This window comes from Erythrolamprus reginae, chromosome 2, assembly GCF_031021105.1.
Source record: "Erythrolamprus reginae isolate rEryReg1 chromosome 2, rEryReg1.hap1, whole genome shotgun sequence".
NCBI classification, from domain to species: Eukaryota; Metazoa; Chordata; class Lepidosauria; order Squamata; family Dipsadidae; genus Erythrolamprus; species Erythrolamprus reginae.
In genome coordinates this window covers 218,510,252-218,525,569 of record NC_091951.1, presented here as the reverse complement: position 1 = coordinate 218,525,569, position 15,318 = coordinate 218,510,252, and the positions used below count along the sequence as shown (strand labels likewise).

The following is a 15,318-nucleotide window of genomic DNA, read 5'->3' as shown; positions in this document are numbered from 1 at the left end:
AGAGAGAGAAAGAGAAAGAAAGGAAGAGAGGAAGAAAGAGAGAGAGAAGAGTGGAAGGAAGAGAGAGAGAGAAATGATAGAAAAAAGGGGAGAAAAAAAGAGAAATGAGAAAATGATTGAGGCAGAGAATGACAGAAAAGAGAGAGAAACAGAGAGAGGTGATTCTTGATTTAAAGCATATGGTAAAAGCACTTAAATAATAACAGAGAAAAAAACCCAGCCCTCACCTGTTTTTATTAATAGTTTTGCTGGTTGTTTTAGTTTTAATAGTAATGGATTTTGGTTTTTAAAAATTATTATTGACAAAATTGAACGGGTCCAAAGATGGGCTACAAGAATGGTGGAAGGTCTTAAGCATAAAACGTATCAGAAAAGACTTCATGAACTCAATCTGTATAGTCTGGAGGACAGAAGGAAAAGGGGGGACATGATCGAAACATTTAAATATGTTAAAGGGTTAAATAAGGTCCAGGAGAGAAGTGTTTTTAATAGGAAAGTGAACACAAGGACAAGGGGACACAATCTGAAATTAGTTGGGGGAAAGATAAAAAGCAACCTGAGAAAACATTATTTCACTGAAAGAGTAGTAGATGCTTGGAACAAACTTCCAGCAGACGTGGTTGGTAAATCCACAGTAACTGAATTTAAACATGCCTGGGATAAACATATATCCAACCTAAGATAAAATACAGGAAATAGTATAAGGGCAGACTAGATGGACCATGAGGTCTTTTTCTGCCATCAGTCTTCTGTTTCTGTTTCTATTAATTTCTTTTAATAAAAAAGAAGGGATTTATTTATTTATTTATTTATTATTTATTTCTATGCCGCCCAGTCCCAAGTTTTTCCTTATTTCCAGATTGCATTTCTTCTTGGTGAGGTTCCGCCCATTGCTTCTTGTACTACCTTCAGGTGGCATGGAGAATAAATAGATGCCATCTGCTCTGTGGCAGCCCTTTAAGGATTGGGAAACTACTATTATATTCCCCGTTTTCTATTTATTGAGCTAAACATACTCGTTCTCTTAGCCCTTGTTCATAGGATTTAGCCTCTAGGCCAGGGGTGTCAAACTCAATTTCATTGAGGGCCACATCAGGGCTGTGTTTGACTCAGAGGGCCGGGGGAGGGCTTGCCCAGGGTGTGTGGCCATGGTGGCATTGCACGGGATTTGGGGGGAAGTAGTTTTAAAATGGCCGGGGGGCCCCAGACACTTAGGCTGTATGGGGCCCCAAAATTCCTGATGGCAGCCCTGAGTATAAGGGCAGACTAGATGGACCATGAGGTCTTTTTCTGCCATCAGTCTTCTATGTTTCTATGTTTCTATGAGTATGCTATTTCATTCTTAATTGAAAAGTTATGTTTGATGATGCATAATAGCTGTAGAAATAAAGGCTATAACTTTTTTGTGTGTAAGGTACTGCATGTTGTGCTCCAGCAATTCAGAAATCAGATCTCGTGACGGGATGTAGTGATGTTCAGACAACTCTACGGACCATGAGGTAAGAACAAGATCATTTGCAATAAAAAAACAAAATAATAAACAAGAGGTGAATGAAATCAACCTTCTAAGACAGGGCTGTTAAGCTGATGGTGTGTGGGCCGGATGAATCACATGCAGACCATGCCCATCCCAGCTCTGTGAATGGGAAGAACGTTGCGAATGGTCACATGACACAGCAAGTTTGATATCACGTTTTAGGCCCTTTTTGGTCGCTTTCCCCAATCAAGAATAAGATGTGGATGATACATCCAAAGCCACATTCTATATTTTCAAAGAGATATGAAATGATTAACACTTCAGTTTGATTTTTTAAAAATAATTTTATTAGATTATAATTGCAACAATAAAAATTGAAAGAATAGAAAGAATAACAAATGCAAAGGAAAGAAGGAAAGAAAGAGAAACAAAGAAAGAAAAGAAAAAAGAAAGAAAGAAAGAGTAAGGAAAGGAAAGGGAGTACGTGAGAGCAGGTATGATATAGCTGCCATTACTGAAATTTGGTAGGATGAAATGTCTGGAATATAAAGGATATAAAGTGCTCAAAAGACCTAACAAAAGAGAAAGCGGTGTTGCATTGTATGCACGAGATCACTACATCCTTACAGAAATGCATAAAAACAAGGATGAAGGCCTCCTAAAATGCATATGGCTTCATGGAAAAGGAAAAAAGAACGACATAGCAATAGGAATCTCCTCTGATGGATGTGAAGAAAGTATGACATAATTTTAGCTTATTCACCCTTCAACATGCTTTCCATTTAAATGTTATTTGTTGGCTACTTAACTCTTGTATTGCTACAGCAGTTATTAAAACCGTCTCTGTTGCTTAGAATTGTAAGAAGAAAAATGTTTGTTATGCCTTGCCAAATACTTGGATTTACAATCTGTAGAGAGAATGATACTTATTTTCTAGAATTTTTGCAGTATTAATACTGTTTTCATTTATCTTTCCAGATACATGCAGTTGGCCAACTTGACAGGCATTCCAGCCCTAGTGGTACCAGTTGGATATACAATTTCAGGGCTTCCTATCAGCCTTCAGGTAAGTTATTAGCTTCTGTAGTTTGAACTCAGTTAACCCAATTTAAGAATAATTTTCTTTCTGGTTAATTCATCCACTTACATTGATCCAGTTTCTTTTCTTTCAATTTCTGAGTCTTCCTCAGATGTGGCCATATTCCTTCCTAGCCCTTGTTACGCCAATAATCAGATGGTCAAAATGTTTTATATTTCTACCAAATCCTACTGAAATTCACATAGACTTTCTACCATCTTTTGCAAATTCAGGAGAGCAAATAAAAATGCATTATTTAGTCAAATATTAAATACTGATGCCTTTTATTTAGAATGAGACTCAACTATTTTATTTGTTTGCTTAACAACTTTTCAAAAATAGAAAGGTGTCTTCTTTCTTTTACAAAAGCTTATAGCTTACAGAAACGATATTGGGGTATTCTGTGTCTTATGTGGCAGTTTGCTCTAAGTGTGTATCCTATTGTGTAATAAGATTTTTTTTAATACAGTATGGATTTTCAAAAAGGGAAATTGGGAAGTTGTCATAACCTAGAAAGGGAATTTAACATACCATAGCATTCCTAATGTGTTGACAAAAGTACTCACTTAAACACTTGTGAACAAACTATGATCAGTTTTGTCCTTGTTACATGACATATCGTGACTTTTTTCCCTTTGCTAAAATGGGGGTGTGCATGGTCAGTGCATGATGCATCCAGCCCACAACCACGAGTTTGACACACCTGGTCTGTTAGTTAAGGTGTCAAGCTAAAAACTGGGTGGTCAGAGTTTTAGTCTTACCTTAGTCATGAAAACCAAATGATCTTGGGTCAGTTAATCTCTCAGATCTACTTATCTCACAAATTTGTTGGGAAAGTAGGAGGAGGAAGGTGCATTGGCTATGTTCACTGCCTTGAGTTATTTGTAAAAATGCTGAAGATGGGATATAAGTAAATGAAAATTATATCAGGGCTTCCATATTTCGATAGCATTCCAGCCATCTTTGCAATTGGTAGCTTGTTGTCATCTCTTTATTTTTTTAAGTGTGTGAATTGATCATGCTAGAGCTGATCAATTCTGGAAGAGGATGGGAGATTTAGACATCCTTTTCCTTTTCTGTTTTCTTAAATCCCTGGTTTACTCTTTAGAAAGTAAATTTTTTTAAAGAGAACAAATAGGACACAGAGCACCTAGAGAAGTCCCATTTTATAGGATACTTTATCATTTCCCTTAAATCTCTGTTCAGAATGCATCATACACACCAGCTGGACTAGACTAATTAACATACAATTGACTTTCCCGAGTGTGGAACCTTTACAAAATCGATCCTGACCTGGAAATTACCCTACTTTGCTTCTATTATTTAAGGAAGGGTATTCTGTACTTTTATGTCTTTAAAGAAGATCCAAAAGTTAGTTTTCCAAAATATAGCTATGGCAATTCTAATTAAAATAAGGTATTCGGATTATATTTTGGTGACTTGGTTTTATTTGAGCCCAGTGAAAAATGTTGATGTTAATCTATATATTTTTGGAAAACCTGGGCCACTGGTTCCCAATGCCAGAGTCCTTTTCTTCATTCACAAAGCATTTCTTCTAATGCCTCTACTCTGAAGCCTGGAAGATGATTAAAAAAATAAAGGATCCCTATGACTATTTGCAGAATTCTGCTTATTACATGACCTTTTTATTTCAACAAGACCCTATTTTATAGTTATTTTTGCATTTCCAGTTTTGAAAAAAATATTTTGGTTTCCACCGTAGAAAGTTAACCCAGTATGTGCTGATATAATTAATATACGGTATAGCTTGTGAATTTTAAATTGTGTGGTTTTGTTATTGATTAAAATATATAATATGAATAGTCCTCAACTTATGACAATTGAGCCCAAAATGTATGTTGCTGAGAAATTTGTTAGAGTTTTGCCCCATTGTATGGCTTTTCGTGTCACCTTTGTTAAATGTATCACAGAAGTTGTTAAATTAGTACCGGTAACACGGTTAAGTGAATCTGGTTTTCCTATTGACTTTGTTTGTCAGAAGGTTGCAAATGGTGATCACATGACCCCGGGCATCGCATACGCCATAAATATGAGTCATTTGGCAAACATCCAATTGTAAATCAAGTGACCATGGGGATGCTGCAATGGTCATAAATGTGAAGTGATCATGAGTCACTTTTTTCAGAGCCGCTGTAACTAACAGTCACTAAGCAAATTGTTGTTCGTCAAGGATTTTCTGTACTTGGAGAAAGCACTTTTGTAATTGTTCCAATGAAAAATTGCAGTAATGATTTTCAAGGTTGTCTAGTTCTCCTTTGGTCTTACTTGCTTTACATCCAAAGCTCTTTTTACAGCCAGAGATCTAATGAGCTTATAAGTAACTATCTTTGCCCCTTCCCAAGTATATTCTGAGAAGGTACAGTATCTCAGCAGTTTTTCATAGATGTTTTGCTTCTTTCACAGATGATGACAAAGTGGTGGAATGAAGCGTTGCTGTTCCAAATAGGCCTGAAACTGGAGCAATTTCGTGGTACATCTGCAAAACCAATAATTCACTATGATATTCTGAGATAATATGGCTAGCTTCAAAATTCCTTAACACTTCCAGTTCCGATACAGTTGTCTGTTTAAAGCAGTGCTTCTCCAAATAGTGGGGCATGCCCCCCACTTGTACCGATACCTCCGTTGCGTTCTTTGGTGTTGTGTCCAGGGCAGTCTGTTCTAAAAGAAATATTCTTGCGAGTAAGAGAAGTTTGAACTTGCAAGTTATTTTCTTTTAAAACAGGCTGCCCTGGACACAACGCCAAAGAATGTTGATGGAGGTACCATTACAAGTGACATGTGTCTCGCAGTGGGGTGCAACTGGGAGACTATTTACAGTTACGGTGGAAAGTTGGGGAGGCACAAAATGTTTACTTTTTCCTAGAGGGGGATGTAACAGAAAATAATTGAGAAGCATTGGTTTAAAATATGAATGGCTTAAGAGAAGACAGTTAGAAAGGTTTTCAGGACAGATTCACCAGCTCCCATTAAAAAAATGCAGATAAAATTAAATTGGAACAAAACGGTAACTTACTAAAGGATGTACAATACTGTAGGTATTTACTGCAGTATTTATAGTTTATACTGGTAACAATTATTTATAAACATCCAGATGCTGCAGATTTTTGCAATTGAGCAGATTCCATTCAGATAAAATTTGTTTGAATGCAATTTTAAAAACTGTATATGACATTTGCACTGCACATGTATATATAATGGCATAGTATTCTTGATGTTTTTTGCATGAAAAATACTTTCTTAGAAAGCGTGATGGGCCTTTACACATATTTTTCTTAAACCTAATTCTGAGAAAAAACTAACATATACCCCCTAATGATATTGCGTAATTGTATTTCAATAGAACATTAATTCCTTGTGTCAAAATGAAAACAAACTTGTGCATCCAGGTTCCTTTTCAATGTAATAGAAAGCAATTGATTCAAAAAATATGATGGGAAATATTGAGATATCCCTTAATTGGCTTTGTCATCATTAATACAATATTTCATGCAATGGATTTGTTCATTCATATGAGTTTGAGATAAAATTAGAAAACTCTGGAAAATGTCATTTCTTCTCCTGATCATGTGAATGTGGCCATTTTCAAGATTGGTGTGGCAATTTTCCAAAGAGTAATATTTTAAATTTGAAGTTTGGGCATATCTCAAAATAGTACTTAAAAGGCCATGGAAATAGCATATACATTATCATTCTGAACCAAACTACCTTCAGGGCAAACATTACTGAAGACGAGATTTTTTTCAGAAATAATCTTAGGATAGTTGCAAGCATTATCATAATAATCACCAGATTAGACTGACTGTTGATTTTGAAATTATCGGTGAATAAAACCCTGTATTTGGATGTGGAACCACATTGTCCTTTTTTCTATTCCTTCGTAAATGTTCACAAGATTTGTGACTATCAGATTAAAAGTTAAAATTCTGTTCTTCAACCTAACTAAAGTATTCTGGTATAAGGTATACTATAAAGTATACAGGTAGTACTCGACTTACAACAGTTCATTTACTAATCATCCAAAGTTACAACGGCACTGAGAAAAGTGACTTATGACCATTTTCACTTATGAAAATTTCATTACCCCAATAATCACATAGTCAAAATTTGGATGCTTGGTGACTGTTGCAGTGTCCCGGGATCATGTGATCACCTTTTGTGATCTTCTTACAAGCAAAGCCAATGAGGAAGTCAGATTCACTTAACAACCACTTTACTAACTTAACAACTGCATATTCACTTAACAACTGTGGCAAGGAAAGTCATAAAATAAGGCAAAAATCACTTTAAAAATGTTTCATATAGCAACATAAATTTTGGGCTCAATTATGGTCATAAGTAGAGCACTACCTGTATTAGAAAATGTAAAGTTTTTTATTATTGTCAAATTTTGTAGAAGTACTGGGATAAGGGCACCCAAAAGGATACTCTTATCTCTTACAACATTGTTTTTCCTGCTCTTTTATGTATTTTAAGTGGTATTCCTGTAGGGTTTTTTGTTTCTGTGCATGGATTTTATTTTTTACTAAACATTTTGCCACGATGTATGGCCAAGAATATACCCCAGAAAGAAAAAGCAATGGGACGTCTATAAATAGGAAGTAAAAGCAATTATGCTTCTGATTGTTATTGTCAAGCTTGTCATTCCACTAAAGAAAATAAATAAGATTAAGATTTTCCATAAACTACTACATGAGAGGACTTAATTCTCATTCCCAATTTGACTATATTCTTTTCACTTTGGAAAAAAATGATAAGGTGCATAACATACTTCTGTTAGAAAAAGATGTAGTTTGGTTCTCATGTTGCTCTGAAATTTTGGTCTGTGCTGCTCTGCACCCTGTCATCAACCCAAAGTCTAATAGCATCTTGACCAGAGACATATAAAAAAATTCATGAAAGCAAGGGAGAGGCAACTATTATGTGGCAGAGGTTTTAACTGACATTCTAAGACAGATAATCTGATCTGGGCTGTAAAATCTGAGAGGCTGAAGTAAGAGTGCTATTCAATTTTGTGTTGCCATCTAGTAGTCATCTACTTGTTCATTGTTCACATTTGTTATCTCTTAATTCACAGAACTGACTGAATGTTTTCACAAAATAGCTGTTATGGTCAGTCACAAAACATTCAGATCACAGAACAAGTACTTGCTTTAAACCCTATTTCTGGGCCAATGGATATATCTTCAAAAAGAGAGACTAAGTTTTTTTTCTAAGATGCCATAAGAGTGCTAAATATTCTTAGAAGTTACTCAAGGCTAGTAGTTTGCAGACGCCAATGTCGTTTAATTCTTCTCAATAAAAATCCTGCCAATGATGATGACCATGGGATCCACTTGGATTACTCTGTTGCAGAACAAAGTATTAAAAACTTATGCTTATCTGGGATTATAATAAAAAAAGGAAAAGAGCAGTGTTTTAAAATTCCAATTCCATATAAATTGCAAAACAGCCTTTACAGCCTTTAAGGATGCATACAACATTGGATTCCACTGAATGGAATGACTGTTTTTTATGCTTTTTGGGGTTTTAGATTTTAATTAATTGGATTTAAGGTAATTGTACATTGTTTTATTATATGTTGTGAGCCGCCGCGAGTCCTCGGAGAGGGGTGGCATACAAATCCAATTACTACTAATAATAATAATTGAAATTCTGGGTACTACTCCAACATTGGAGGATTTAAGAGATTGGACAGTCATTTTCCTAAACCGGTATAGGGTCTCCTGCTTGAACAGGGGATTGAATTAGAAGACCTCCAAGATCCTTTCTAATTTTGTTATTCTGTTAAATATCAATATAAAAGGTGTGCTAAATTACTTTATCTTCCTTCCTTGCCTACTAAGGAATCCCATGCCAGCTGGACACCACATACTATTTGGGAATACAGGCAATCCTCGAATTATGACAGTTCACTTAGTGACCATTTGAGATTACACCAGCCCCAAGTGTTTACAACAAAGTCCCAAAATTATGAATGTTGTAGCATCATGAGTTGTTCGCCTTTACAAATGACCAAAGAGGTACAGCAACTTTCATTCTAAGCACCACCACCCCTGCAATCCTGCCATGCTGGACCTTGCAAAGATCTGTGGTCTCTTTGCCTTTGAGAGAGGAGAGCAGGACAATTTCATACCCAGTGTCCGACTGGTTTGCAAGTGCTTTTCGCATTGAGAATGGAATGTCCTAGGGGAGTGTGATCGGTGTGCAACTTCAGGCACCCATCTGTTTTTGAAGAGAATGGATGCCAGAAGTCATGCAAGATCATAGCTCAAGAACATTTCACTTTCGGCACGAAAAGCATTTGATAGGTGATCGGATGCTGAGAAAGAAATTGTGTTGCTTCAGCGTCCAGTAGGCTTGCAAATGCTTTTCACGCTGGGAGTGAAATGTTCTGGAGGAGTGCGATCGCATGCCTGAAATTTTATGTGATCACTCCCCCACGTGAACATTTCACTCAGTGGAAGAAGCATTTGCAAGCTGACCAGACCTGGGATGGATTCATCCTCCTCTCCTCTCCCTCAAAGGCAAAGAAATCGCAGCAGAGAGGAGACAGATCTTTGCAAGGTATATGAGTCCGGTGTGGCAGGATGGGATGGGGAAGCCTCCCCCCCATGTCCTTCCCTATCCTGAGCTACCTTCTGCACGTAACAGCCCACGCATTTTGCGTGGGCAAAAGCAGGGAATCATCACGTTTAGATTACATGATTCACTCCTTCGAATCCTTGAGTTACAAATGTAGTTGACAGGCTCCATTACACTTGTAACTTAAGGTTTACCTGTATAGCTCAGTAATGTGCAAAACATGATTTTGGCTATTTCACCGTGTGAGGTTGAATAATGTTTTATTTTATTGCTCTATGTGCTTGAAGTGTTATTAAAATTATTCTTTAAATGTGTGGAAGGGCTGGAGCTTTGGCATGTAAAGAAGTTTAAAATAAACTGAAGCACATCATTACCATTTCAATTCTTTAAACATAAAAATTTGGCAAGGGTTTTTTTTGATGGCATGATCTTTTAAAAAATCAATTGACCATAAAAAGGGATCCAGGAAGTTATCCATGTCTTGTCCAAAATTGTAAGCAATGGCCACCTTTGGCTGGATATATAGCAAATAGGCAAGTCCTATACATAAAACTGATAGTTTTATGATGGCTAACCTGCATGCACAGTAGATAAAGGGATCACACATACAATGCTCTTGCTTCACATAGATATATGTTGATATACAGTATATACACAATGATGTCTTTATATAAAATAACCTTGTTTATAAAGTGACATTTAACTGCCACTTGGCCCTTCCCTACCCCACAAAAAACAGTAGTATACAAAATATAAAATATTTTTTTAAATATTTATAAACAGTTGCAAGAAAAAAAATATAACTGTATGAAAATATCCTTCCCTTCCTCAGATGACTAATGGGCTTTTAACCCATAGCTGTTGAGTGGATAAGAATAGGCCTTGCCCAATACTATTCGGTCCCTCAGGAGTTTAAATAAGACATAGTAGTTACAGAAGAGTATCAGGGCCATGGAGAGTGTATGGTTCCACTTCTCTGAACGAAGCAGGGAGTAGAGTTGGTAACAGACCACACTGCCTTCTATGAGAATCAGCAGATTGAGAAGCCGTAAGGGATGATGGAAGAGGAACTAGAAAGGGAAACAAAGTATGTATTTATAGAACTTATTAATAATATTATCTCTGAACAGCAGGGAAGAACTACATTTTATTTATAAGACATTAAATAGTTATTAATGATCTATTGTTGTAAAATAACAGATCTTTTTATCCCATGGTAGGAATTATTTTATTCCCAGAACTTCAATAATCTGGGGTGGCACAGTGGTTAAGAGTGCAGCACTGCAGGTTACTTCAGCTAATTGCTAGCTGTACTTCAGCAGTTCAAATCTCACCACTGGCTCAAGTTTAACTCAGCCTTCCATCCTTCCGAGGTAGGTAAAACAGGGACCCAGATTGTTGGGGGCAATACGCTGATTCTGTAAACTGCTTAGAGAGGGCTGTAAAAGCACTATGAAGTGGTATATAAATCTTAAATCTAAATGCTAAATCCACTATATACTTACGTAAAAGCGAGCATGAGAGACATCTGAAGGCACAGCTACGTTATAAGGTCCCACTGCTTTATATAAGCATCGACTATGCCGTACCAGCACTCCTTGTGGCCATATTGTACTCTCAGACCAGCTATGGACAAATGAAAAAAATTCATTATTATGGGAAAGCAAAACCAGATGAATAATTTCATTAAATAAATGTGGATACCTTTGTATATGCCTTATATTTAAACTTCTCTAGTTTTAGAACTTTTATTTTGTTTAAGAAACAGCAGAGATTACAGTAGAAATGGAAATCCTAAATTAGGTAAGCCAATAGACCTAGCATTCTAACTCAAATTAACCACTCCTGCCCACTGTTCCCCATAAGCTGCGCGCGTCCCCCCCCAAAAATAACCCGCGCGTGCCCTTTTCCATGGGCACGCGCTCCCCATCCCCTGCCAGCCCGCGGGGGGGGGAGGTGCGACAGTAGGAGGAAAGGGAGCTGCGGCCGCCCCTGCCTCCCCACGGTGCCTCTGGCCAAACGCGCCCCTGGCTTCTCGGCCCCGCCCCCCGTCCGCCCGATCCGCCCCCTCTCCTCCTCCGTTGCCTCCTGCCTTGGGGCGTGACTTCTCTCTCTTTCTCTCTCCCCCTCTTGCGGCAGTGGCGGCTGCGGCTTCTCCTTGGGATGAAAGCACTGCTAGCCAGGGGGCTGCGAGAGAGGGCTTTCTCTGTGGGCTTCGGGAATGTCCGCCCCGCCCCTCTCGCAGCCCCTTCGCTGGGAGCGCTTTTGTCCCAGACTTCCAGCAAGGGGGCTGCAGTAGAGGCAGGGCAGGCGTTCCTGAAGCGCTCGGAGAAAGCGCTCTCTCAGCCCCCTCGCCGTCGGTGCCTCCGTTCCGGAGCTCCGCCTCACAGCTAATCACCCTGCCGCCGCCCACGGCTACTGCCCAATGCCACTGCTGAGAGAGAGAGAGAGAAAGGGGGGGAGAGAGAGCTAGCAAGAGAGAGAAGAGGAAGAAAGCAATAGAGAGAAAGAAAACAAGATAGAAAGAGAGAGAGAGATGGAAAGGGGGAGAGAGCTAGCAAGAGAGAGAAGAGGAAGAAAGCAATAGAGAGAGAGAAAGAAAACAAGAGAGAAAGAGAGAGAGATGAAAGGGGGGGAGAGAGCTAGCAAGAGAGAAGAGAAAGAAAGCAAGAGAGATAGAAAGAAAGCAAGAGTGAGAGAGAGCAAGAGGGGGAGAGAGAAATGACTCTTGATTTAAAGCATATGGTAAAAAGCACCCAAATAATAACAGAGAAAAAAACCCCCAGCCGTTTGTGTGTGTGTGATTGAACTCTTGAACCATTTCCAATAGCTCACTTCTAATTGGAAATGGTTCAAGAGTTCACACACACACACACACACACACACACACACACACACACACACAAGGGGGGAGGAGACAGGGATGGAAAAAGAGAAGATAATAATAGTAATAGATTTTGGTTTTGTTTTATTATTAATTTCTTTTAATAAAAAAAGAAGGGAATTTTTTAAAATTTATATTTATTTATTTATTTATTTTTCTATGCCGCCCAGTCCCAAAGGGACTGTCACTCAGACACTATACTTTTCCGCCCACACCGAAAAAAAATTAGAGGGAACATTGCTCCTGCCTCTTAAGAAATCAATGAATGTTTCTTCTTTGAGTGTTCGAATTTATTTCTCTCATTCAAATTTGATAAAAATTCTCTACTGCCAATTGCAATATGTAAAAATTCTTGGTAACCTTTTATAATGATACTATTTATTTTTCATGCTTTTTAAACATTTTAAACAACGGACAACAAATCCAACTTCTTTCTATTAAAAGCTTCTTCTATATACTCAAATTATAGTTACCATTCCAGGAATTCATTCAAACCTTAGGAGTTTCATTTTGGGCTGCACAGAATTTGTATGGTCCCACCCTCCCCCAATATGTACCTCTGTCCCTCCCAATTTTTCTTTTAAACTTACCATTTTTTTCTTTCTTTTTCAACAACCATTAAATATTTAAAAGACACTGTCCTTTCATGAGCAAACGTCCTGCCTGCCTTCAGTTTGAAGTCAGGAAGAGGTGATTGAGCCATTCCATTCAGTTGCATGGAATGTTGGAAGGCTTTTATGGTTATTGCAAGGATAAAATTACTGATCACTCAAAGTTTGAAGGTAGGTAAAGTTGAAATTGGATCTGAATGATGAAAAGCTAGAGCCATGGAGTATTCTTGGAGTTAGCACTGGGCTTCTAAAGTCTTTGCTGGGAAGAGTGTTTTTAGAAGTTTTTGTCTGGCATATAGATCTAGAAATTACACTATTTCTGCATTAGATTTTAGTAAGCGAGCTAACTTTGTGAAGACTTTGACACAAAACCTATCCAAACCATATTCTTCTAATAGTGAATCATATATGAAAATGCAACACTTATAATAAGAAAACTTAAGTCTTGGAAATGTCAGTAAGTCCAATTTACAAAGACAAGTCTTTCTGAAATTCGTACAGCCCTAGAAAAATGTTCTGAGCACAAACTCACATGTGTTGAGGGGCATTACTATATGAACCATGTTCCAGCTTCTGCCACTTGCCCAAGTGAGCAGCTGATCTGTGTAGCAAGTCACAATATTTAGGAGGAAGCAGTTGTGTGGTAAGCATGACAAAAGCATTGATCCAAACCATGATGAGGTGCTCACATGACCAGCGCATATCATAATACTGAGTGCTCTGTAAGAAACCAGAGAATAAATTAATGAGAGCATCCCAACTACCTCAGAAGAAATGGTGTTCTGCAATAATACACACACATAAAAATACCCTTCTCACTCCTATGGGGGTAGTATTTATCTCCCTCAATCTCAGGTCCTCTTCCAGAGATTTTGGAATGTGAGGGTTCTTCACAGTATCTTAAGTCTTCCTACAATTACATTCTCCTGGGGAGACAGCTGTGATGTTCCTGGGATCTGTCAGAACCACTCTCCCAGCTTAGGACTTACAGATCCAAGTGCTCTCTCCTAGCACCACTGGGACCCATTTGGCCTTTCTCTTACACATACTCAATTCCCTTTTCAGGCCCTGGTACTTCCACAATTCCTTATAGACTGCAAAGCTAGTAAGCTAGGGGAACTCAGGCATTTCCTTTTGACATATTTTAATACATTATAGACATTGGCTGCACACTTTCTTGTGTTACAACTCCTGAGCTTTTAAAAAAGTGTTCACACAAATGTGTGCTTATGGATTCCATAGTAAAATGATTCAACGTACATTGTTATTCAAAAACAGAGACCTAAGTTAACTGTAAGTCCTGTATTTCTGCCTTTAAAATTATATTAATGAATAGTTTCTGAAATCTATTAATTGATCCCATTAGTTTTCCCAATTATAATTGGATTTGATTTTAGTGCTGATAATCTGGATATTGTTGAATTAGGATCTCAATTTGGCACCAAGTGTATATTATGGCACAAAATAGAATCATGTTATAATTGTCTTGAAAAAGAGGATAGGATTAGTAAATGGGATGGAAAAAGGACTGGGAAAACCACAGGGGCACTACATGTATGGCAATACCTATCCTCCAACGGGGAGCAATACTAGGGCACTCCAGATGCAGCTACACTCCGCCATCCAGGCTGCCAAAGGGGAAACAGAGAAAAGGGGAATTAACCAGAAGTCCATTGCCCCAACAATCCACAGGCAAGATTCAGGAGGTGGAGTGGCACTAATAATAATAGTAAAGTAATCCAAGAACAGCTACCTTCACAAAGCACAGTGGCAGAAATGCCACATAGTAGGCACTGAAGAGGGAATTGAACAGAACTTCCTTGATTCGGCGGTTAAAATCTGCTTTGAGACCCTCCACTTCATTGCGAATGAGATCTGGGGACAAGGGACAGCTGTGTGTCGGAGTGGTCACAGAGGGGTTGAACTGTTCTTTGACAGATTCTCTCAGGAGAGAAAATAAATCTTTGGGCTTCACAAGACTGCCAACCCCTGAGGCACTATCATCCACTAGTTGATCCTGCACTAAATAGCTGCAGTCTGTTGAAAGAGGCTGATTTCTACTATCTTGGTGGAAGCAGCACAACGGAACGTAGACACCAAACCTGAAAAAGGAAAAACGACAGGGTGAGATTATAACCTGTGCCATATCCTGTCCATAAATACCAAATATGATTTTCTATCAAGTAGAACTGTGGCTTCTCAGATAATAATCTTATTTTTCTATTCGATACGATTCTTCCCGTTGTTCATCCCGATCTTGTATGAAGCTGATGGACTGAGTGATTCCTGATTAATTAAAGTTTGATGTATAAAAGACACTAACAGGAAAAACTGTTCTGAAACAGGCAAATCTTCCCTTATGATTTTCCCTCAAAAATTCAAAAAGCAGCTTGGAAGCTACTGTTCTATACCCAGAGTTCATTTTTCAAAAGAGTTTCTCATTACCCTCTCTCAATACAATTGAAATAGTTCATTCAGGTCAAAAGTTTGGATACTTACGGATAGCCAAGAAAGAGGAGATTGAGGACAGAATGGCTACAGAAAAGGTTGACCAGAGTCCAGCAGAGTACCCATACACAAAGGGTGAGTAGAACTAGACGTGCCAGAATCAATGCCATATCGTGAATCATTGATGAAGTACCGACCTGTGAGGCCTGCAGAG

At 38.2% G+C, this 15,318-nt stretch overlaps 2 protein-coding genes across 10 annotated transcripts in view; one reads left to right on the top strand and one right to left on the bottom strand.

Annotated features, from left to right (window-relative positions):
• Positions 1 to 6,429, top strand: part of LOC139161985 (uncharacterized) — a 35,437-nt gene extending 29,008 nt beyond the window's left edge. For 4 of the 6 annotated variants that reach the window (XR_011558212.1, XM_070741876.1, XM_070741875.1 and 1 more), the window contains 3 exons: positions 1,415 to 1,499; positions 2,456 to 2,543; positions 4,980 to 6,429. Coding sequence is in view for 4 of the 6 variants with exons in the window: in XM_070741876.1 (XP_070597977.1) it covers positions 1,415 to 1,499; positions 2,456 to 2,543; positions 4,980 to 5,090 (284 nt within the window). In the remaining 2 variants the exon portion in view is untranslated. The remainder of the gene's footprint in view (positions 1 to 1,414; positions 1,500 to 2,455; positions 2,544 to 4,979) is intronic. The other 2 variants (XR_011558211.1, XM_070741878.1) reach the window with 2 other exon arrangements.
• Positions 6,430 to 9,777: 3,348 nt separating this feature from the next.
• The window catches only part of TMEM39A (transmembrane protein 39A), a 28,557-nt gene continuing 23,016 nt past the window's right edge, over positions 9,778 to 15,318 (bottom strand). For all 4 annotated transcript variants that reach the window (XM_070741884.1, XM_070741882.1, XM_070741883.1 and 1 more), the window contains exons 5-9: positions 15,156 to 15,310; positions 14,410 to 14,758; positions 13,189 to 13,376; positions 10,667 to 10,787; positions 9,778 to 10,231 (exon numbers count right to left, since the gene is read on the bottom strand). In XM_070741884.1, the coding sequence (XP_070597985.1) occupies positions 9,998 to 10,231; positions 10,667 to 10,787; positions 13,189 to 13,376; positions 14,410 to 14,758; positions 15,156 to 15,310 (1,047 nt within the window). In that variant the 3' untranslated portion in view covers positions 9,778 to 9,997. The remainder of the gene's footprint in view (positions 10,232 to 10,666; positions 10,788 to 13,188; positions 13,377 to 14,409; positions 14,759 to 15,155; positions 15,311 to 15,318) is intronic.